Here is a 24,630-nt window from a genome sequence, read left to right as displayed (position 1 = left end):
ATGTGGGCCACAGCCTAACACAGCGGCCTGAAACGTACATGTTTCAAGCTGACACCGGTGTGTACTTGCAGATGATACTTTCCCCTTAGCAGAGTAATTTTGACAAACACACAAAAATCAAGGATTTTGTACCAGCATGGCTCACAATAAGCAGGGCTAACTTCTCCATGCCATCACTGAGCAGAAGGAAGCCACCACCCAGCCGGCTGCCAACGCCACCGCTTAGGCTGCTCTGTCATCACAGCCTGCTCGTGGGGTTTGACAGCCCCGAGAAAGTCGCCCGATATTTATTTGACGTACAGGTAGCATCGCTGCTCGCCTAAAGAACTGCAAGCAGAGAAGGGCCAAGGGATCTAGCCAGGGCGGGAACAAGCGGGGCGCTAGGTGCCCCGATCCTGCGGGACCCCGCAACGCGCCGGCGCTGAGGCGCCCCACGCGGGGCCTGGCCCGCACCCGCCAGCGCCACGCCGAGCAGCCGCGCCGCCCCCGGGAATCCCAGACCGCCCACGCCGCCCTCGGCCGCCTCCCGCTGCCGCCACGGCCACGCCCCCCGGAGGGCGGGGCGGGCGCGCTGCATCAGTTCCTTCGCACCCTCCCGAAGCAGACGCAGCTCGGGCGGGCGGCGGTGCGCTCGCTGTCGCGGATCCCCGTGCGCGCCCTCAGTCCGTCCCCCGCGGCTCCTCACCGCCCCTGGGCGGCAGCGTGCATGGCCCGGCTCGGAGGTGGCGTCGGAGGAGGTGGGGCCGATGGGTGGGTACTGCTCCCTCTTCCTCCTCCTCCTCTTATTCTCCTCCCCTCTGTCCCTCTCAGTCTTTCCCTCGTCTCTTCTGCTGTCTACGGAGCATCTCGCTTCGCGCAGCGGCCGCCGCTGCCGCTGCTTCGGGAACAAAGGAGGGAAGCGGCGGCGGCGGTGCTGCCAGCTTCGCGTCCCCCAGTCCCTCTCCTGCCCCGGCTGCCGCGGCGCTTTCTCCGACACCCGCTGCGGGGTTTCTGGCCCCCGCCGAGAGCAGGTAGGTGAGGGGGGCTGGGCTGGGCTAACCAGGGCCCTCACGGCAGCGAGGGGTGCTCGGGCCTCCCCGCGGGCGATCCCGCCGCTCTCTGCCTCTGCCAGCGGCCTCCTGCCGGCTGGTCCGCGGCGCGGGGCCAGGCCGGGGGCCGGGCCGGCGCAGAGCTGTGCCCGGCCGGCGGCGAGGCTGTGCGGTTTCCCTGACTGGCGGTGGTGAGTCCGTGGGAGCCGGCAGCGGCACGGGGCCTGGCGGCGGGCGGCCCGGGCGTGACTCAGGGGTTTGCGAGGAGCGGCTCGGCCCCGCCGCCCCGGCTGGGCACCTCCGGCCGCCGTAGCTGCTCCTTGGCCCCGCAGCCTCTGGGTCTTTTGTGTTCCGGTGTCCTCGGCGGAGGAGGCGGGGGGGGGTAGCGGGGGTAGCAATTAAACCGCGCTGCAGGCGCTTGGCAGTGGCTCCGCTTTTGTCTCACTCGCCCATCCGGGCTTCACCCTTTTCGGGAAGTGCCCGGTGTCGATTCGTACTCTCCGTATCGACCCCTCCGCCCCGGTTTCCCCGAGAGTGGCCGTGCAGGGGCGAGCGGCCCGAACCGCCTCGGTCAACTCCCCTTGCGCTTTGTTTCTGTGTTTCTCTTGTTTAACTGTGGTCCCTCTCCCAGAGGAGGATGATGAGGTAAGTTAGTATTTAGGCCAGCAAGCCCATCGCTGACGCAGTTCCCGGGGTTTATGGTTGATTTCAGTGCACGTTGGGGCCTTTATTTCCGCCGTTATACTGAAATGCGGGACCGCTGCGCGGCCAGGCGCTGCGTTGTGCCCGCCGCCTCGGGGGCGGAAGGGCGGCTGAGCTGCAGGGCCCGGGGCGCCGGCAGGATACACGCTGCCCCCCACACCCCGACCTTCGCTGGTAACGGCGAGGGTGAGCGGCCTCAGTTGCTGCTGGACTTAACACGCGGAATAAAAGCTCTCATTGTGTTGGGAGGTCCCGGGGCCAAGCAGGAGCACCCCTGAGGTGAAGACCGGCTCCTGTTGGTGGCAGAACGAAGACTTCTTTTTTTTTCTTTTTTTTTAAATCATAATCTTTTCTTCTCTTCCCGAAGAGGAACAGTTGGGTTTAACCACCCACCGCCGGGATGATGGGGCGCGTTTGCGAAGCGGTGGCGGCCCGCTGGGCCCCGAGCACACCCCGCCGCCCTCCGTGCTGCGAGCCGGCGGCGGCGATGGCAGCGGGAGATGACGGGCCGGTGATGCTGCATTTTCTGGATTGGATTTCCGCACCCCCGTGGAAGGGAAGGGTGATCGGCTGCCGTCTCCTGCGGCGGGCCGCCGGGGCCCGGTGGGTCGCGCCGGAGCCGGCGGCCTGCGGGAGATATAAATAGGGGCTGACTTCAGCGTGCCGGCGGAGCGGGCCGTCACGTCGCAGCCGTCTGACAGGCGGAAGCGCGGGCGCTCGCCCATGTGACCGGCCGGGGCGGCGCGGCCGGGGGCTGATCGCCGGGACAGCGGCACGGAGCTGGTGCAGGGGGGCTTAGCAGGCTGCCGGTGCGCGAGGGCCGGCCAGGGTGGTGCAGGGCGGCGGTGGGCGCTTTCAGGAGAAACAGGGCTGGCACCTGGGTCACCTTGCAGAGCCTGGCAAAGTGCGACTTACCAGGCATGGGGTGACAAGGACATGAGCTTTGAATTAGGGGTGTGCGTTACAAGTAGTGGGAGAATGTGCTGATAAAGGAGCCGTGGAGACTCCGATTTGTAGCAGGCTAATACCAGCATCAGCACCTAAAGCTAGGTTTAGTAAGTGGTGAAACGTGTTTGCAGCACACTCATTGGGAAGTGGAGCTAGTCGGTTGAGATTGGTGGTGGCGGTGTGTGATAGCACTTTGAGCTTAGCTGCTAAATAAAGGGGCAGAAGTATGGTCTTTGTTTGTATTGCATGGGCATAGGCCTACACGACAAGATGACAAGATTTTGGCTTTTTTAGATTTCTCTAGGTGGGTCATGGTTTCTTCTGACTTCCTTGACTGCTGTGCATAGCTGTAAAACTATCACAGTAAGCGTGAAGCTGTTTTGTAGGCCTGGAAAGAAACAATTTATATCTGGAAGGTGTTGTAAAGGCATGAGTAATACAAGTATTTATACCTGGAAAATTAGGTCCTGGGACCACCAGCAGACGAGCAGATGAATTTTGCTGGTTTACTTTCTCCTGCTCTTCTAACTCTTGGAGATGTAGTTTAGCTAGACAAAGGCATCTGTCAGTTGCAGTTGTCAAACTAATGGAAAGTAAATGTACTACTTGCAGTGTGGGATTCCTTAATTAAAAGAAGTATTTGTCTATACACTGTAATGAATTTGCTTCTGGTGTTTTTGACTTATGAGCATCAGCAGTGAAATATCTCTTAATGTGACTGTTCCTGAATAGAAAGACAGGAATCTAGAGGTTACACTAAAATGTCTCCAGGTGCCATGTACAGTGCTTCTACTAAATTTAAATTTTGGGAGGACAAGCACAGTATTATTAGTGCCCTCAATTTGTAGCAGATTGCTTGATTACTGTGTTCCAGTTTTATTGCCTTTGGGAATCAAGGATTTGGTTGCTGCTCACTCTTTCTACTAACCTTGCTTTGCAGAGGTTAACTGGTAATGAAGGTGAAGTATTTTTACTCCTGACTTCTGCAGTGCATGGCAAAGAGTTAGCATTGTCTGCCTGTCGGAGGTTCAGAAGGCTCGCTGTAACTTTATTAAGACAAAGAATTTAACTGGTGCTTTTTTTATATATTTAGGCTGTGTAATGGAACATATTTAAGCTTAAAGTTGTTAATTTTATTTCTCTTGGAAGAGTAGGACCTAGTCTAAACTTACTATTTCAGAAATGCTCTTTAGGTTCTTGGTTGAAGGGCCTGTTGTACACATGTTCTTGCCAGTTGGTACTCAGTATCAGGTTTCATAAACAATTAAGCAATGTTCATGGTCTTGTTTTGGAAACTCCTTCTAAAGATAGGAATACGGACTTTAAATGGCTGGTGCTAGTACTTCAGAGATTTTTATTGTTCTGTTTAATAAATGTATTGTGAGAGTAGGAACCGCTAATAGTGGAATTAGCATCAAAATGATGCAAAATCAACGTTACTGGAAAAGTGGGGCTCTTCTGGAGTTGGGGGGGGAAATAAGCTGTTATTTGCCAGAACTTTTTAATAGATAAGAAATTGGTCTTGCTTATTCTGCATATCGCTATTAGTGCTCAGAGGATGGTGATAAAGGACTTTTTTGGTTGTGAGAATTTAATTTGGTCATAACCTGCACATGCAGCTCAGTACTCAACAAGTACATTGTTTCTTAGTATTGGTGTGATGATGCTTTCTTCTCTTAAAGGTTCATAACTATGTTATTCAGCAATACAATTGCGCTATTGAATGGTATATTAACATCCATATAACCCTCTTTAAGAATACTGGTATCATTTTTGGGTGCAGGGTGAGCAGACATACTTTAATTCTATAACCCATAATGGATTTTGGTGACATGCCAGCTCCTAATGCAGTTCTTGGTTTTATTTACAGCATTGAAATGACTCAGGAGACAAACCAGACCCCAGGGCCCATGCTGTGTAGTACGGGATGTGGATTTTATGGAAATCCTAGGACAAATGGGATGTGTTCTGTTTGCTACAAAGAGCATCTTCAGCGACAGCAGAACAGTGGTAGAATCAGCCCAATGGGTAAGGTTGTCTGTGGCTTTTTTGTTTTTCTTACTTTTAAAATATACAGAAGATGATGAGGAATCCCAGAACACTTTTCAGGAGAACTTCTGAAAGCTGTGTACTAAAACAATATCAAGAAGGAGAATACTACTTTAAATTACTACAAAGATAAAAATTTAAGTGTAATGTGTACTGCTACACTTGGCATTCAGCCATAACTTGCTTTGCCGGTTAGCCTCTTCTGTTAGCACAGATTTGTGGAATCTTTGTATTTTGGTTGTAAACAGTATAGCCTGTCTTAAAGGAAGAAGTAATATGCAGCAGCAGTGAAGATGGTGTGCAGACAGTTCGTAGCTGTATATGAAACTATTTGACTAGCATATATTCTACAGTTTGTTCATAACTAATTTTTTAAACTCCTGTTACATAGGAACAGCCAGTGGTTCAAACAGTCCTACCTCAGATGCTGCATCTGTACAGAGAGCAGAGACTAGCTTAAACAACTGTGAAGGTGCTGCTGGGAGCATATCTGAAAAATCAAGGTAAGATGAAGGTATGACTTCGAGGTTTGAGTGAGCTGGAGTGTACTGCAGCCTGAAGGCCTGCAGCAATCCTGCCTTAGTGCAGTGAGTTTCTGCAGAGGAAGAAAGGACGGTCTGTTAGACAGGGGTTTATGAATCTGTGTAAATGAAAACTGATTAAAATATGTGGGGTTGACTGCTACATTTAAAAGAATGTTTCTGATTCATCTGAAGAAACACTTGCTACAGGTTTGCCTGTTTTCTTCTAGAGTAACTAAAATGGAGTAAAAGATGTGTTTTGAAGATAACAGAAGCAGAGGACAGGAACATGTATCAGTAGTAATTGAATAGGTGGCTTATTAATAGATCTGGACAGTTTAAGCTGTTATTATGAATGCAAAACTAATGTAAGTTTTGTGTTTCATTGTACTTAAACAGAAACGTGCCTGTTGCCGCTTTGCCTGTAACGCAGCAAATGACAGAAATGAGCATCTCAAGAGAGGAAAAAGTAACACCAAAAAGTGAGACTGAGCCAGGTATGTTTGGAGAGTAACAGTGGGTTCAACTGTTGGTGTAAGAGAAGCTGATCGTTTGTTTACTTTCTAAGCAGGCATCTCCAGTTGCAGTGTTGGAACCGTTAAGGTGATTAAGTACTTTTTTTGAGTACTCTTCAGAGAATCAAGAAAAAGGATAGTGGCCCGGTAGAGTTTTAAGAGGCATGTTCAATGTTAGTGAAAATACTGTCACCTGTGAGGGTGGTTTTGGTTCCCAAATCTTTCTTTTTTAAGAGTAAGGCATGCTAAAACCGCATTTCAGCAAGGCGTTTGGTTCTGAAGTCAAAATGTTAAGATTTGTGTGTGCTGTTTAGCAGTACAAATCCTGCTGACTCACGACAGTCAGAATGGCTTGTTGCATGTGGAGAATGGAATTCTTCATAAATTACTTTTTACAGAGGAGTGAGGCTGTGGGGGAAGGGAATACTGGTATAAAAATACTAACGAAAGCTGTTTAGGATTCTTGAACTAACTGAGTTATCAGTTGATATCACCAAAGCATTGTTCTGCAGGTGCGGGATACTTGTGGCCTTCATTGCTGGGTTTGAATTGTCAAATGAAAAGTTTTATTCTTGTACTGGAAGTTAGCAGCTGTAGTAGTTAGTGCAAACTGTTTCTTGGAGGGAGGTGAGGAGGGGCAGCTTTCTTATCTACAACCAGTAAGTGAATTCATACCAATTTGTTCAAATGGATGTCTTAGCACACTTATTCCATGCTTATATTCACCCTTTTTAAATTTAACAGTTCTAAAACACAAAAAGCTTATGTTTAGTATGAAGCTGATTTTTAGTGTGAAGTCTCTTCACTCAAGTTGAAGATAAATGTATTTTTTCAGTTTTGAAATCAGTGAAATTAAAATTGTAGGAGGTGCTACTCAGCCCTGTATAAAAGTGATTTTTATCTAGGTATATTTTTGCCAGCAAAGACTGCTTTAACACCTGAATTTAATTGCTCAGTATTTGTACAGAGGATTTCACCATTTACCAGAAGTCCTACAAGACTTACATGATTAGTCAAGATTCTGTGACATGCATTAAAGTACAGTTATACAATATATTAGATTTTCTATTATGTATAGACTGAGAAGATATTTTTGCAGCTATTAACTTCCTGTAACTGATGTCTTCTGAAGAGGTTTTCTGTACATAAATGAGAAATAATTTAGACTTTGCTAAAATACCCATCTCGCCATGTTATGAATTCCTACTTGAAATGTGGCAAGCAGGAGAGAGGAACACATGAAATGGTAGTGGTAGAGGTGGTGGTGAAGTAGCAGGTGGCTTTACTCTTACTAGAACTTCCAGTAGGAATTTGTCCTTTTGCCAGGTGTAAAGGACAATCTTCAGTTATTGTTGATCTGTTACGTGTTTTTCAGGTACTGTGGGTCAGCTGTATGACGGGTAGTGTCATACAGCACTATTGATTAGAACCGGGTGAAGGAGAAACAAAAGTAGCATGTATTAATTGTAAATAACCTTGCAGGCTGAAACTAGTAAAAGCTGTCACAAGCTTTTGTAGAGATTGCTGGAAAAACTACCAGAACTTCATTGTTCTGGTAAAAACCTTGTGGAACAAAACTGCCTTCCTGAGTACATACTTGTAAATTTGTGAGACAGCCTCAATGGCAGAGTTCTATTTTAAGTATTATGATTTAAACAGATTGTAGATAGCATAGAATAATGTCTTTATATGCTGTTAGGGTTTGTTGGACTTCTGAACTGTGTAGTGTTAGCTGTAGTCACTGGTACACTGATCTGTCTTGCAGGCAAAAGACTTTTTATAAAAATAGTCATGTCTGGACTAGTTGCATTTTTTCTTCTCTTCCTTTTCCCAGCAGCATTCAATATGTGTTGGTCACCCCTCTCAAGGAGGATTTGAAACAATGGTAAATAATTTACATCACCTCATAACAACAAAGCTAATGCTGTCTATGAGGTGTAATCCTCTAATGCTACAGTTGTGGAGTTGCTAATGAAAACACAGCCTAGTTGTAAGCACAGTCTGACCCTAGAAACTGCACCTCATAACTGTCTATTACCAAGTAACAGATCATGAACAAACAATGTAGTCTTCAAGCAAGGTAGATTGTTCTCCCCTCAATGTCTTCAACAGTATGAAGTCACCTTCTCTTGTGCCAGATTTTCATTGGCAAATCAAATTTTGGATATTTCCCTACAAGCCAAAAAGTTAAAACTAGAACTACATCTGGTGAACTGATCTATTTTTTTAGCAGTCTGTAGCATAGAATTATACTTGCTTGCTGTTAGGATTGAAGCAACTGACTTCAAGGTAGTGAAATTGAGACCAATGAAACTTAGCAGGCTTAATTGTCCTGATTGTTTTGGTTTTTTGTTTTTTTCACCCTGATTTTTTTTTTTTTTTTCCTCCCCCTTCACACAGGTTGAGATTGCGGCCTGGATTCTCATTCAGAACAAATCTGGTGCTAATACAATTAATTGTATCTTAACATTTAAAGGAGGAAAGGCATGATGGATATAACTGCTCTGGTTGGCTGTAATTCACATGTCTAATGTGCTGTTTTCTTGTAACTGGTACTTTCTTAGTTCAACTTGTTTATTGCAGTTTTAGAATGGAACAGTGGTGTATATTCAGTGCAGTTGTCTGAACTGCTGGTGAGTCAGAAGTATAAACTTTATGTGCAAACTCATATTCATAAGCAAGCACTATTTACAAAATACTTCTTACAGGATTTTGATAAGGTTCTACACTTAGGGATTGAATTCTAATACAGTCTTGACTGAAGTCAGAATATACCTGTCACAGAAATATGATTCATAGTTGCTTTTTTGCTGTGTTGAGTTGCAGGAATTAAATGCAAGACCTAGCAAACTCCTTTCCTTGTGTTAAGCAATCAGAGCAATCTATCTACCAAGTTGGTGAAGGCATAGTGGAGCCTGTTCCTTACATGAGTGGGTTGGTTTTTTAGCAGTTACTCAAATGGAAATGGAAGATCTGTAGAAGAAAAAGAACTGTATATTAGTAACATAGTTATATAATGATAAAAAATAAACTGTTTTGAAAACAAGTATGTTTAAACAACTATGTTGTTTAAATTTATAGGATATTTCCAGCATTTTCTTGCACTTTTGTAGGTCATTACCTTGCTGAATGCTCAGCTTCTGATCAGGTGTTTCCAGACTTAATTGATATCAACATGTGTATCAGACTTGGAGTTTTGTTTGGGGTGTTCTTTCAGGGTTTTTGGTGGTTTGGCTTTTTTTTAAAACCCAGTAATAGCTCTGTTTTAGGGAGTGGTATAATTAGCTATCATTTTTGTGAAGCCACAGCTGCAGAGCATGACTGCTTATAAAGAAAGTGAACCAGAAATTGAACTGATTATGGTATTGTGTAATCTACAATTTTAAAAATACCTAAATACTGAACTCTATAATTCCATTCATGTTTTAGCTTACCCTTCCTGTTTCTGAGTAAATCGGCTTCAGAAGACTGCATGCAATGGTGGTTGGCTCACGTGTCTCTTGGATTTCTACCAAACCAATATGATTAGAGTTATTTTACAACAGTCCTGCATTCAGGTTGAGACCCTGTTATGGGTTACCCTTGCTTATATTGTAGATAAACCAGTGTGTTGCAAGTAGTACTGTGAGTAAGACGCCAAGTAAACAGCTAGCTTTGAGATATGGTAGACTGAAGATGATATTTGTTAATCTTGTTGCAATGAGTGCCTTGTTAATCTGACTTATTTTCACGCATGACTATAGTACTTTAGGCATGTTGCTATGTATAGACAGTTCATTTGTGGCTGTTGGTAAAATTGTCTGATAAAACAATTCTGTCTTGTGTTGGAAATAATAATTTCATCTTCACGTTCCCCATGTCTGCTGTAGCTTCACCCTGGATTGAAACAATTCTGAAAGGGATCCATTAGTCTCTCCTAAGCCCTGAAGCTGTTCACCTTGCTTCAGGTGTCTGGGGACCCAACTGTTGGTTCTGTCATTGTTGGTGATAGGGCACTGTTACTTTAACAGTGGTATGCCACAGACATCAAGTCTTCATGGTGACCAAATAAACCATGTTTCTGTGATACTGAAACTGGGGTATCTTTACATTGTATTAATGTAGCGGTAAAGATACTCAATACTTTATTTAGTTGGGCATGTGGGAGATAGGTTGCATGCTGCCAAACGTTTCTATTCACTTTCTATGTTATGAAATAAAACATGATGGGAGCTTATTCTGCAGCCTTTTGTCATGGGCATCTGGGTCAACATAGCAATTGTAGTTCACAAAGAATAAAGTTTTTATGCTCAGGAAGCCTGGTAAAGCATAATAAAATTTTAACCTGGAAAGATGGACAGTATTTATGTACAAGTCCATTTTGTTAATATGCAATGTAAGGATTGCAGTTTCTAGTACAGCTTTCTTCTCCATTTCTGCAGAAGTGCAGTCTAATGTCTTTCTGATTACTTTTGACTTTACCTCTTTTGTTCTTGTTGTAATTTAATCTCGTTCTTAATTTTTCCAGTTCTTCCATGGTGGGATTTGGGCTTAGCTTCAAGTCAGAATGCTTAAATCAGTTTTCCTTATGCTTTCAAGACTTTGCTCCACTGGTGTGCTTACCACTTATAGTACAGTGAAAGTCATGCAGTTTAAGCTGTTGGGATCTTGTTTTGGTTAATTTTTATTTAGTCAGAGAAGCTTTAAAAAACTCATTGGTGTTACTTTGGTAGCCCTTTGTGGTCGCACTTTGATATAGGGAGGGTTAAAAAGTTTGCTTTATTTTCATCATGTTTTGTTCAACTGAAACAGGATTCATACCTTTCCAGTGTGAAATTTGAGGGGAAAATACTTACAGTAGGCATGCTCTTTTGCAGCAGCTCAACTGGTTTATGTAAGAAAAACTACTGTCAGTTTTGAAAAGCCTGTTCTTAAAGTGGTTTGTAATTTTGAATGGCTGTCCCACATGGTCACTGTGATTTAATACTTTGGGACTGAAGAAGAACTTTGTTCTCCAGTGTCCAAGACCTTTCTGTGTATGTGTTGAATAGCTTTCATGCTGTGGCATGTGGCTAACTTTTTTCATCAGTGGCCTTGCTGTTCCCACATGCCTTTTGTAAAGATGCATCTTATCTCAGACTGCACGTGAAGTTTTCCCAAATTCATGATGTATTGCCTATATTTATGGCTTTTTTTTTTTCAGGTACCCAATACTAGGTTTTTATTAGTCTTTGTTATCCTAGCAGATCAGTGAGTCTTCCTTGGGCATCATGGAAATGCATCTTACAGTGCCTACAGATAAAAACTTAAGACCAAAACAATAGTTAAAGGCCTGCTCAGCCCGGAAAATCTCTTGCTCCTATGTTTTTCAGCCTTGTAAAAGGAGAACTGGTTTGATAAAACTCAAGTGAAGTAAACCTGATTGGGTAACCTCTTGAGCTGAGTGTTGGGAAGGGAAATAACCAAGGTGATGGAGAGAGGTATTTGCCAACAGGAACTCTGATAAAAGGGATGAAACCTGTTTTAGTGGTGAAGGGTTTGCTTCATCTGAAAGTTGTTACTGAGGAAGCAGGTCTACAGTTACCTGTAACGGTTATTTTCCAATGTTTAGCATTTTTTTCAGCCACTTGTTCCATGATGATCATACAGCAGTCATTCAGAGACTTGGCCTAATGATTAACGCTGTGATGTCTGGCATAAAATGAGTTTCCTATATTGAGGACTGGAACTGTACTTGCCCAGTTGGATTTGACTTACGTGCTAAAGGAACCCTTTTATGACAAGCAGTTCTCAGGATAGCGTTTGATGAATTTATATTTGCTGCTGATGTCATGCCAGAACAACTACAGTTTATGGTATTTTTCATCTTTCAGGTTGATGAAAAGGGATTTTTCTCACAGAGCTTTAAGTGAGAGGCAGGATAGGCAGCTTTGCCTCTGTCCTAGCTATTACTCAGAAGCACTTTTTTGAAGGTTTGACAAGATAAAAATGCATCATCAAGCTAAACTGGTGTAAAAGAATAGTAGAGTTCTGTATTCATGGGAAGTAATAAGTTGAACATCTTATTTGGTTTTAGGGGACTGTGCCCCATCTTGTCTTGGGACCTTTGAGTGCCTATTAACTCGTTGTGTTCTGCTTTTCCTTGGAATATGTTTTAGTGGTGAGGGAAGGATCCTGTTTATCATCCCTTTCAGGAAATGTGCTGCTATAGTTTCTTAAGATACTTTTTGTCATGTTCCAGTTCCTGGCTGGGCTGCCAGTTGTCACAGCTTCTTCATGCAGAGGAGAAAGTATATCTGTAGTAGTTGGTAACATTTTCCCTTAAATGGATTTGTTTTCAGTGTCTTTGTTTTGTGGTAGTGATCTACTAGGCTATCTCTGCTTTGGTGATTCCAGGGAAGTTGCTGTTTCCAGTTTTCCTTCCCTGTGGGCGTGATAGGCAGTGATAAAGGTTGCTCCTCTTTTCATTTTCTCTTGGTGTGTATTGTGAATGACTTACGCATTTTCTTTTACATCTGATTGAAACAGAATGCATGCTCCCAGGGCTCATATTTGTAAGCTGGTTCTGATGCAGATGAAACTTCCCTTGACTACCTATACACCACTTGCAAAGTGTGTGAGCATTTCTGGTTCCTCTGTTTAATCTGCCATGTTTTAGGATTATAACTTCATTTTAAAACAAATTAGCAATATAGCAAATCTAAAAGGAGTTTGACCATGCTTTTTGTGAGGTGTTTAGTGATTACTTTCAAGGCCGTAGCTAGTGGCTGTTAGCCAAGGTGCATAGTATCCAGCAGGCTTACGCTCTTTGTGATATCACTGGTCTTAACCTGTTTTTTAGTCACAGGCTCTCAAACTGATTAATTGATACCAAACACTGCTTTCCTTGAGATTTAAACACAAGTTCAGAGGATTGTATCAATTCATCTAGAATGTTTCTCAAGCCAAATTTTTTTCTCAAAACAAAGCAGCAGAAATTACTCCAAGAAGTAGCAATAGCATCAGTGATCATGGTGCTAGTGCTGTAATAATAGTTCTATCACTCAGACCTGGCAGAAGAACACTGAGACTGAATTTCCAAAACTTTAAGGAAAAGATCTATGCCAGGTGACAGAAATTAAAGTGAAGTGATGAATGGCCTTGGTTATTTGTTAGGACTGTTGCTATAATGTATAAGAAAATATTAGCAGCCATTGTTTTACTGCATGAAATTTTTTAAGCGCTGAAGATTCCTTATTACCTCTGAGAGCTTGTCACTTTTAAATCTTGTTTAGATTATGAAGTCCTCATTGGAGGCTGTCTTATACAGTGAATTGTGAGGCTTTTTAGGTTAGTGGTAATAGTGAGCTGGGTGTTTAGAGTACCTGTGAACATGGTAATGCAAACACAATTTTAAAAAACGAGTATAAAGGGTAAACGGAAAACCAATCAATATAACTGTTTCTTCAAGTCAGGGGAAAAAAAAATCCACTTTTCACAGGATACAACATTTACTGATCCAAAAGCATCTCAACTAACAAATCCTATTTGTGTGTGTAGAGTTTATTACAAATAAGTCCTTAAAGCCTACATATGCTGCCTATTCTGTAATGTGTTCTATAGTTTGTTCTATTTTAGAACAATAGGTGTCATACAGCTGGGAGTGTTCAGGAAAAATGTACCAGGAGCAGGTGTTAAGTTGTGTACAAAAACAACTCAGCTTTCCTCTGTACTAGTTTGGATATAAAGATGACATTTTAAAAGTTTCATGGAAAAAAAAAAAGTACTTTTTTAACAATCAGATTCACAGAAGGGCAAACCTTTATCCTGCAGAGAACTTAAATCAAAGCTGACTCATTTTGTCTGCAGGTGTTCATAACAGAGGCAGTTGAGGAATGACTTATTTTGAAGCTGAATGTAGTACAATAATACAGATAGTCAGTGTGAATCTGCACTTGATTCTTTAAATTACTGGAAGTGTCAAAAACATGAGAAATCTTTAAACTGTGCGTGTCTTGTAGCTGTGTTCTGGATCTGTCACAGAATCAGTGGCTTGTTAGCTGCTGTCCTTGTGAACTATTTTAGGCATCTTGACTTCACAAGTGTACTGGCAGAGTAATCCTTCTAAAATATGTTCCTATTAGTTATGCTCTCTACAGGTATCCCCTCTGTTCAACAACTTTAGCCCTGACAATACTGTTATTGTTTTATATTAAATCTTACTTGATCACATGATTTTTTTAAAAATATTAAATGTGTGCTTAGAATTTCTGGAGTGCCTTCCAAATCCTTAATGCCTGTATGCGCCTGTACAGGTGTAACAAGTGCCTTGTATTTTCTAGCTGGTGGGACTGTGGGGAAGATCTGATTTGTTTTGTGTAGAGCCAAAAGGGAAGAACAGAGTACCTGGAAATCCCTATTCCTGATTTACATTTTCATAGACTTGCCTATGTAGTCCTCTGGACAACAAACATCAGGGTCTTTAGTAGAGGTATTTAATACACAAGAAATACATGCATGCTACTGAATAGCTAGTGAAGTCAAGAACAGGAAATTTAACCTTTACTTGCTTTACTTGCTTCAACAGTTGTTACTCAACCAAGCCCATCAGTTTCTCAGCCTAGTACTTCCCAGGATGAAGAGAGAGCCCCTGAGCTGCCCAAACCAAAGAAGAACAGATGTTTCATGTGCAGAAAGAAGGTTGGCCTTACAGGTATGAGAACACCTGTCAATTTTGAACACATTGGTATGATTAGTTGCCTCTTGCTAGATTAAACTTGGTGAAATGTCTCTACCGTTAAATTTAATTTGCTTCTTCAGGATCCCAACAAATTAGTACAGCTGTTCATCTTTCTTACTCTGTATGTCAGAGTACATGAACATACCCTGCTTGTAGTGACTAAGCCCCTAATTTACAACTTATATATGAAGCTTCCTATTGATGTTGCTGCTTTTTCTATCTACAGGATTTGACTGCCGATGTGGAAACTTATTTTGTGGACTTCATCGTTATTCTGACAAGCATAACTGCCCATATGATTACAAAGCAGAAGCTGCAGCAAAAATCAGGAAAGAGAACCCAGTTGTGGTGGCTGAAAAAATCCAGAGAATATAAATTAACCTGCTTGTGAAAAGACTGACTTTGTTTTGTTCTTAATACATCCTAGGAAAACATGAAAGAGCAGGTGCATGGCCATTTTCCTTTGTTCTTCAAAGTTTCACTTTCAGCCTTGTCTGTCTTAATGATACTTCAGGATGTTTGGGTGTTTCTTACAGGCAGAACTGGGTAGATAACAGCCCTTGAAAATATATATGCTCTCCCCAGGATATAATTGGATGGTTAGAAACTTGCACAGGGGACAGACCCTCTAGTTAACATGTGCCAAACAGATATATGCTATCTGCACGTTTGCAGCATATCTACTGTTTGAAGTGTATTTGAAGTATATCATCTTTGGCTAGTGTTACGTGCCTGTTTTGAAGAAGGGTATGTCAAAAAGGTTGGTAGTCTAATTCTATCATTTAAAATCTCATTCTCATTTTAGTTTTCACACTCCATTGTTTTTCAGCAGAATGTAAGCTATGTAGAGGGGTCCACCATGCCAGTAAGATCAGTGTTGGTGCCATATTTTAGAAAGTCACTTTTCCATTTTTCTCAGTATAATTGATAAAATCAGATAAGTATAAAGGGAAAGCTATTTCATAGGTTCCCAAAGGAAATGTGAACTGGCCTGCAACAGTTGTTAGCTTTTTCTTGTATAGTTAGAAATGTTACATAGCACAAGCTTGACAGGTTGACTTACAAAAAAAAGCTATGTAAGTTTAGACATGCCACAGCAACTCTGTCAACTGACATGTGTCTGATGGGTAAGTTACTGAAGTGTGGTGTCTGCTTACCTTCTGTGTATTCACAGTTCATAAGGGCATAATTTTTTCCTGTTTTCAGTGTAACAGTTGCACCATTCTGCATGGAAAACCATCCCCAACATGGCTGCTGTAGAATTCAGTTGTAGATGGAACCACTCTTGAAGGGTTGTTTTATTACTTTTAATTGTACTTGAGTGTAGAACTGTAGTGTTCTTGGGTGTATTGCATGGGCTGCATTATCTACAGCATTGTACAATAACAACTCTAGAAAAGGCACTATACTTCACTGATGCTTGTCTGGTAATATCACTTCTGTGTTATAATGGAAGGGGGTTTTGTGATGTATGAAACTTGTGTTTATATAAAAACAAGTACAGTTTAGACTAGTGTTGTGGTAATGCCTGTTCTCATCTGTAAATAGTTATGTATGTATACAAGGCGCTACTCCTGAACTTCTGATTTCTATTGCAGTAGTCAGTCATAGTTTTTACTTCATTACTAAAAGCATCTCAGTTTTGCTTCTGACTTCATCCTTCTGAGTTACTAGATCTGTAGACATGTACAGATAGTTCATATTTATGTACTGCACATAATCATGCTACCCAGCATCTATGCTACGTTGTATTATGTAAATAATAAAAGTAATGTACAGAAGGCAATACTTTCTTTGTGATAGTTTATTGGTTTTAGTTATTGCTGTGATCAGAAAGTGGGCTTGTAAAGTTCAAGGTGCAAAGTTAGTATAAAATTCTTATAGATGTTGTCTTTATGCTTAAGCTTGCCTATGTCTTCATTTCTTATTTGGATATACCAACTTCTAAAATAACTTGTGTGAGCAGCTGGAATACAGATAACTACTTGATGGCTTGACAAAAATACCAGCAAACAGCAGCGTGCTTAAAAGGGAGCAAAGGAAGGCACTAGCAACGAACTTCAAAGGCTTTTTCTTTTGCCTACAAAACTTTTTTCCAGTGGATCTGTTACAATAGAACCAGTACACTGGCTTCGCCATTCTGTCCACATCTTCATCAGCAGACCTGGGCAGAGTTATTGTCAGGGTCAGCATCCAAATACGATGTTAAATATGCCAGATTTATCCTTCCCAATAAGAAGGACAGCACATGTTGCCTTGGAGGAAGAAATCTTTACTGCTGGATTATGCATAAAAATTGCTTGTATCAGAAATGGATAATGTGCATCCCACCAGTCAGCTGCCACTCACGTGATATGTTACTACTACAGCTACTATATACATCTCCAATAAGGGAACACAGGTATGCTCTGGGACTTCATTTTCCAGGATGAATTTTATAACTTAATCATGGAATTACTTTAAAGCAGCAAAATTATCATTTTTCTGCCTTCTGTATTGAAGCATAATCACTATTGCACTGCGGCATAATATGCTGTTCACTTTTTTCTTTTGAAGCTGAGAATGCCCTGTAACTGGATATTTGAGGAGAATGTGTCTGGGTTTGATACAGTCATGGCTACAGTGTGTAAGGACAGGTAATAGTACTGATACTGGTAGTTAATGATTATGATGGTCTCATTCTCCCTGTTTTTTCATCTGAACAAAGGCAGTACTTGGGAAGACTTGTTGAAAGAGTTGATCTGGAGGAGTGTGTGGAATGAAAAATTCATCATTGTCCTATAAAATCATGAACTGTATCATGCGTAAATTGCTCACAAGTGGGGTGTGAGCCTGTACTCAAATGTAAGTCTGCAAGCTCCCCTGAGCTTTGTTCTTCTAATAATCTGTATAGTGTCTCTAATCATTCAGGAGCCCTGATTCTGTGGAGGCTCAGGAACACCCAAAGGAGGGGAAGGCTGTTTAAAAAGAGCAGGTATTGACAAAGGAGACAGGGGTAGTATTTATACTTGGGTGCGAACACTGTGGTACGTCTTCCAGGAAAGAAACATGATCAGTTCACATGACACTGATCCTTGTCTAATGTTTGGCTGTTAGACTGAGATGTTTTTAACTTACACATAAACATGCTGTTCTGGGAAGAGTCTTCCTCTGTCCCAAACAAGCATACCAGATGATGGGGACTTTATTTTAGTTAGGGAACAAAAAGGAACATACAAACAAATGTGTAAATAAAAGCGGCTAAAAGCTGTTTGGTAATCTTCAATCTGGGAAATACTTGCCTAGCTAGTGTTGTAACTGCAATACCATGTTCCACAGGATCCTATGCAAACTTACTGACAGCTGTTACTGGAATTTGGAGTACAATGATGAGCTTCCTGTGGTGTTTACAACCTGTTGCTCTAAGGCTGATGAGCTGCCAGATGACTTGGTTGTGGTGCATAAGGATGCCATGGGGTCGAGAAGCCCTGACTGTCTTTCTGATACTTAGCTCTTTGAACACGTGCTTCTGAAAGTTCGTTACTCTGCCATGTGTTTTGGAAGGTCAGTATTCACAAGTGTAAGGCCATGTCTTAGACACTTGCTTGTATTTATCATGTCTCTTAGTCACTCAGAGAATACTTAACAAGGATTTGACTCATGCCTCTTGTCTGAGTCAAAATGCATGTTGGTTTCTTAATACTGTAGAGCTGCTGAGGAATGTAATCTGATGCATATATTTGAAGGAGGAAATGCACAGCAAATAAGGAAATTGGCTTATTTCAGGTATCCAGGTGTGTTAAGTAGCAGTGATTCAGTAAGAAAAGGAACTTTGGTTTCTGTATAGGTGTGTGATTTTGTTGTTGTTGTTTGTATTGGGTTCTAAGCTAGCCAAACAATGAAAATGCATTTTATCACAAATGACTTATTACTGACTCCCTTTTTTTGGAAACGCCCAGAGAAGTTGGACTGTGCTGTTACTCAGGAGACAAAAGGTCTCTGGCAATACACCTGAAAGTATCTGGATGCCATTAGAATTAATAAGTGATAAACCCAAACAGTTACATGAGGGGAACAGATAGAAAACCTGAGCTGGAAAAATAGTGCAAACTTGTGGAAACATTAAAAAATAGTCCAGGACCAAAGTTCTCTCGATTAGTGCAGTTAGGATTAGTTACCCCCACAGTGAGGTCCATACCTAACAGAGGAAAGTTTGGGTGGTTTGTGGGGGTTTTTTAAGTGCCATTTCACAGCCCTGAATTACCCCTTAATCTACTGTAAACGCTTCAGTAGGTTGTAAATTGCCCATTGTAGTAGTAATTTGGTGATGGCCCAAGAATAAACAGGGTTGGGTTTAGGGGTTTGTGGTTTTTGTTGTTTTCTGCTGGACTGAAAAGAATGCAGATACCATTTCTGTTTGAAAGGGGACAACAGCACAACAAGACAAAGAACTGGATTTCTGACAGGTCTAAAGAATTGTATTCAGTGGAAGAAGCAAGTCTTGCTATGTGGGATGCAAGATAGCAGACTACAGGCAGCCTGTGATCAAAATGAAAATAGAGGTGTAGAACTGTTGAAGATGGCAGTATACTTACAAAACACTTGTAGCTCGACTGCTGATTTGTTTCTTTGACTGTTACTTTGACTCAACTTAAGTAAGGTATCTGTATCTTTACCTCCTTGTAGTCCTAGCCTTTTTGTCCCTGCCTACAACCACTCACAGCATTTATTCCCAGGTAGCAATAAGCCTTGTTATCATAAACTGAGGTTTACTCAATAGGGAGAGAAAACAAAATTAATAGGACAACTATATCTACTTTTGCACCTGAGTACATGGATGCAGGCTAGACTATATTGTGTTATTGGTCCTGGCATAATAAGGCAGGTTAAGTCTTGCACTTAACTAACCACATGGGTCAAGTGTCTGCCTCTGCAGGTGTTTCACAGTGAGGTTGTCCATGGCCTTTGCCAAGTGAAGGCATTTCCAAACCCCCCCTTCTCCTTCCAAGGTCCCATTGGGATGCCTTTAATGCTAGATGACTGCCGTTGGAGTGTGGTGCTATTTATACTCCATACAGAGGTGACATTTCTCAGTTATGTTGTTGTGACTATGCAGCAAGTTGTTTTATTTTTTTAATTGTTGTGCATGTATTGTAAATATGTGTAGGAAGCATGTGTATATCGAGGAATTCATATATAAAGTGCCTTCATCTTTTTCATTTTTCTTCCAGTTACATGCCATATCTCAAAGGATTTGACTGGACCCAAGTCTGATATTTGCAATGTCATATACTGTGGTTATAAAGTGACCTTCTCTGTATAAGACCAGCATGAATATCAGAGTAAAATGAGCGTCCCTAATGACAAACTGGGGCTGTGTTTGCTAAATGGATCACTAAAGCTGTGTTGCTCATGCAAAATGTCTAAATCCAAGGAAAGAGTTGGTCATTGACTGCATAATAGCCAAATGTACTTGCCTAATTGGACTCGACACCTTAGCTGCCCATGGCTTCGCTTGCTAAGCTACTTTTAAACTTAAAACACGGCTAGATCTGAATTGGTTTTACTGTCCCCCATACCCATAGGCAACCAGCCTCACTGTGATTCGGTTTGCTGTTAGGGGAAAAATCAACAGTTTTAAAATGCTTTGTTTAGGAGTTGTTAGGTTTTTGTGGTCATTTTGGTAGGGCTGTGAGCACTGTTGATGGTAAGTCACTTCTAACCTGGTCTTCCTTGTTCATGTGTTTCTAGGTTCTTCCTATAGCTCCAACAATTCAGTCAATATACATGGAGGCAACATGACTTAAAGGATTAACTGAAGTCATGACTTGGTATGGAGCCCTGCTCGTACCTTTTTTCTTTCAGCTTCATTTTCCCACTGCTACATCATCTTATCACTGATACCTACGGAGATAGGTATCTCTGTCCCTTTATCCAGTGTCTGAAAGGAGTCATTAAATGTTAACCAGGAATATTTAGAGATGATATTTGGACTTTGCTTTTACTGGTTGATTTTTATTTTCAGACTTATTGACAGTGGTCTTTACATGTACTTCATGTATTTTGTCTTCTGAAAGCGTTTTGGTGGTGGTGATGTACTCGTACAGCTTGTCGGTGTACTTTTTTGTGAGAGGTGTTAGAAGCACAAGGTGCTTGCGGAGCTACTGCATGGCAAACGTGTAGGTGGAAAAATGCTCCCTACACAGCTCAGGCTTTTCATCTTCAGAGACCTACATTTGTCCCTCTAATATTTTTGTCTGATTGGTGATTGTGCAATGTAGTGAGGCAGGATGAAGTCCCACTGTGAATCTTCACTTGTAGTATCACCAAGGTTGTAGCACAGATCTGAGGAAAAGCAATCTAATTCACTGTTCCTCATTCCTGTTTACCTACTTACCACAGTGTACACTTACACTGTTTAAAACCCACCCAGCCTGCCTCATTTTGTGGATGAGGATTTTCCTTGGGTTGACAGCATTCTTACTGTAGATCTGGTTCAAGCTTACTTTAGTAGGTCAGCAAGAAGTTTGGTATGTGATGACTATTCCCTGAGTTCCCAAGGGAGCCTGTTCAATGGTTTGTACACAGGACCATTTGACTCCCAGAGGAGACCAGGTCAGACCAGGTTTAAACAGGATTAGGCTAAAGTAGATTTTCCTTAGTTGTATTTTAAGTAGCGTGGGATTTATGAGGGGAAAGTAGGTTTATAACCCTGGAAAAATCTTGATCCCTTTCAGTCTGGTTACAGTCTTCAAAGTGAGACTGAGCAGTTTTCTTTGATTACTATGCCGGACTTACCTGATGGATAATATCCATATGGGCTTACGTATTTCTACTAGAAGATCACCTTCGGTTTGACCTTGTAGGACCAAAGACTTGGATGTTTTGCTGCCAGTTCAGTCACAACAGTTCACGGAAAGTTCACCAAATAGCAGATTTAGGGTAAGGAGGAGTTAAGGACAGGCCAGAGAGGTAAGACCACCACACATGGATTTGCAAGGGCTGCTGAGGAATTGCCGTTTCAGTCTCCTGTCGAGAGGAATTGGCTGGTAGTTTCAAGTGTGTAGCAGTGATGCAAAGGCTGGCATTTACCACCCATGGCTTCAAGGTGTGCTAGCTGAGTCTGAGCCCTTAACCTGCAGGTTGCAGAAGTGGGTTATTTGCTTTCAAGATAATACTATGCTTACATGTAATCACCTGGCAATAAATAAAAGGACCATCAGTGAGAATAGTTCACTGGTTCCTCAGCAAGACCTTCTAAGCCAGACTTTAGAAATCCTATTATGATAGGAAATGGCCTCAGGGTGCAAGTTAATTTACTCAGGTTTCACCTAAGGAGAAGTTGTTGTGTTTACCAGTTTGTCACCTAGTGAGGGTGAATCACAGGTCAGGACAGAGTCATTCCTCCGTGTGAACTGGTCTTGAGTAAATAGAGGCATTTAGCACTCATCCGCAAATAGCTGCTGGAGGCAGTATTGGTGAATAATAACATTAGGACTTTTACAGCCTTCTTCCTCTTCATTTCCCAGGGTAGTTCACGGTGGCAGGTAAGGGTTGCTGTCCCTTGTGCACAGAGGAAGGACGCAGTACCCCCCTGTACCCCCTCGAAGGTGCGGCTGAGTCCTGCTGGACGCATGGCAGGGTGTTTGCTGTTTGCCTGCAAAGGCTGATATGTAAGAACACAGACTTAAAGCAACAAGGAGCAGATTTGCATTCAGGGTAAGAAAGAGTTAAAACAGAAGTGCTGTTGCAGAGGCAGGCTTGTGTAACCTGCAGAGCAGGAAGAGCATCTCCTGCCCTGAATCCTGATGGTGAGGAGGAGGGGGTTGCTGTTGCTGACGATTGAGCAGAAGGACCTGACAATGTCACCCCAATTGCTGCAGCATTTGCAGCACAACAGGACCGGTAACGGCCCCTTTAGGGCAGGCAGTGGGTATGAGGAGAATAGAGGTGAATCTTTGATGGGGAAATTTAGGAAAGTTGGTTGTGAAAGACTTATCAGCATAATCTAATAGGACTAGATAAAGGTTCGAGTTGATTGTTACTAGATAATCGTGATGTAGAAAAGTTGATAGAAGGAATAGGGAAGGTGTACAGAAGGTAAAAGAAGAGCTGGGTCGTGCTAAACTGGTAGAGGAGAAGAGGCAGAGACAGAGGAGGAATGTCAGGCAGAAGTGAAAGAGTGAATCCCTTTCCTATGGGATCAGATCACTGTGCATATTGTAGGGAAAGTGGGCACTGGAAGCGAGATTGCCCTGAGCTAAAGAACCAGCAAGGGGTTCTGGTGAACTAGGGACTAGGAAAAATGAGGTGGAATTTTTAGTGAATACAAAACCAACTTATTGGTGTTAAACTCCAGTGAAAAGAATTTGTTACAGTTGTGGGAGCTGCTGGCCACCAGGAAAACATCCTGAAACCTTTAAAGTACAAACTAAGAAAACAATAAGAATCCCAAATTCACCAAAATAATCAATTAACTGAAATCTTGAGCTTATCTTTAATTCAGCAGAAAAGTGGAAAAGAGGATCTCCCTGAAGTAAAAGAAATCTTTAACCAGGTATATCTGGGAATAAATTCCAGGTAAGGCGAAAAATGCTTTACCTGTTACAGTAAAAATGATAAGCAGGAGGCCTGCCTAACTCAGGTAAAACAATATCCCTTGGTCAACTGGGCTGTGGGGGATATTGGCGTAAAAACTAAAATAAAATACACTCTGTAGTAGTTCTACTAATGTGAATCTGTGTGTTTTGCTATGACGGTGACTTGTTATGGGATGCGCAGATGAAACTGCATTGACAACGAAGTACAAGGAATAAGGTTGGTCAAGTAGCTCCTACCATAGTCAAGGGCAAGACTGGGTTGGCCTGTGTTTGCCACCAAGAAGAATCTTGAGCTCCGCTGTTGGCTGCAACCCCGTAGGTGCTGAGCAGTGGGAACATATGCCATGCAAGACCTTGATGTGAGGAATGACCCCCTCTGTTATAAGAGGGTCATCCAGGAAGGAAGAACATAAGATGGCCCATTGAGGCACTGATTTGGAAATTGGAAACCACCTGGCCGACCATGAGGCCAGAAGAGTAGCAGAGGAGGTGGGAAAGGAGGAATTATCCTTAATACCAGACGGTAAAATCCAAACTGTAAGTACAGATCAGGAGCCAAACTATTCTAAAGATCTAAAGCTAATTCAGGACATGAATGGTAAAATAAATAAGTGGACCTATTTGGCAGATGGTCATATAGTGGTACCATCCAATTTAATATGGACCACAGCCCTAACAACATAATAAGACTCACTGGGGAGCTGACACGATATATAAAAGTCTAAATCAAAAATTGATAGGGCGAAACTTGGACACTACAATAAAGCAGGTGGCTCAGAAATGCGAATTGTGTTTACTTAATAATCCCAATGTAACGAATAGAATAAAACTAGGGAACATTAATAGAGGAAATTATCCAGGATAACAGTGGCAAGTTTATTTTTCTGAACTCTTAAGAAAAGGGGGGTACCGATATTTATTAGTTATGACTGATACATTTTTCCGGTTGGCCAGAAACTTTCCCTTGTTGAACAAACAAAGCAAGAGAGGTAACAAAGGGATTGTTGAATGAGATTATTCCCTGTTTTGGGGTACCGGCAACAATCTCTTCTGATAGAGGCTCACACTTCTGTGCCAAAATAATACAACCAGTGAGTACAGTATTAGGAATAGATTGGCAATTACATACTCCTTACAGACCTCAAGCAAGTGGGCAAGTGGAAAAAATGAACCATTTAATTAAACAACAAATAGCAAAAATAGGGCAGGAAACAAATCTAACTTGGCCACAATCTCTCCCTTTAGCATTACTAAGAATCTGAACTAAGCCAAGAACAAAGAAAAAATTAAGCCCTTTCGAAATATTATGGGAGACCGTACCAGTTACAATTTGCTGGAGAAGATCTAAGACAGTTGGGAGAGGGATATTTGTGCAAATATGTGAAGGCCCTCCAGGGACAATTAAAGGTTATAAATAAACAAATACTGGGAACAAGGGCCAGGGGGTTAGATCAACCAATTCACTCCTTTAAACCTGGTGACTATGTGTATATAAAGACTTTTTCAGGGAAACCTTTAGAAGAAAAGTGGGAAGGACCCTATCATGTGCTGCTGCTGACCTTCACCGCCCTCAAGATAAGAGAAAAACCA

General features: G+C 42.2%; 1 protein-coding gene across 4 annotated transcripts; it reads left to right on the top strand.

Annotated features, from left to right (window-relative positions):
- The first annotated feature begins 574 nt into the window (after window positions 1–574).
- On the top strand, window positions 575–16,247 carry ZFAND5 (zinc finger AN1-type containing 5). 4 transcript variants are annotated; one of them, XM_056325220.1, is made up of 6 exons: window positions 575–750; window positions 4,549–4,706; window positions 5,119–5,230; window positions 5,648–5,745; window positions 14,309–14,434; window positions 14,688–16,247. In XM_056325220.1, exons 1-6 carry the CDS (start codon window positions 707–709, stop codon window positions 14,834–14,836), a joined length of 687 nt encoding a protein of 228 aa, XP_056181195.1. In that variant the 5' UTR covers window positions 575–706; the 3' UTR covers window positions 14,837–16,247. The 4 variants fall into 4 exon arrangements, with proteins under 4 accessions (XP_056181195.1, XP_056181198.1, XP_056181197.1 ...); XM_056325223.1 differs by having other exon boundaries at window positions 596–737; XM_056325222.1 differs by lacking the exon at window positions 575–750 and adding an exon at window positions 800–1,010.
- Window positions 16,248–24,630: the final 8,383 nt, after the last annotated feature.

This window comes from Falco biarmicus, chromosome Z (genome assembly GCF_023638135.1).
Source record: "Falco biarmicus isolate bFalBia1 chromosome Z, bFalBia1.pri, whole genome shotgun sequence".
Classification (NCBI taxonomy): Eukaryota; Metazoa; Chordata; class Aves; order Falconiformes; family Falconidae; genus Falco; species Falco biarmicus.
Note: the sequence above shows the minus strand (reverse complement) of the source record. Positions and strands in the feature narration are given on the sequence as shown.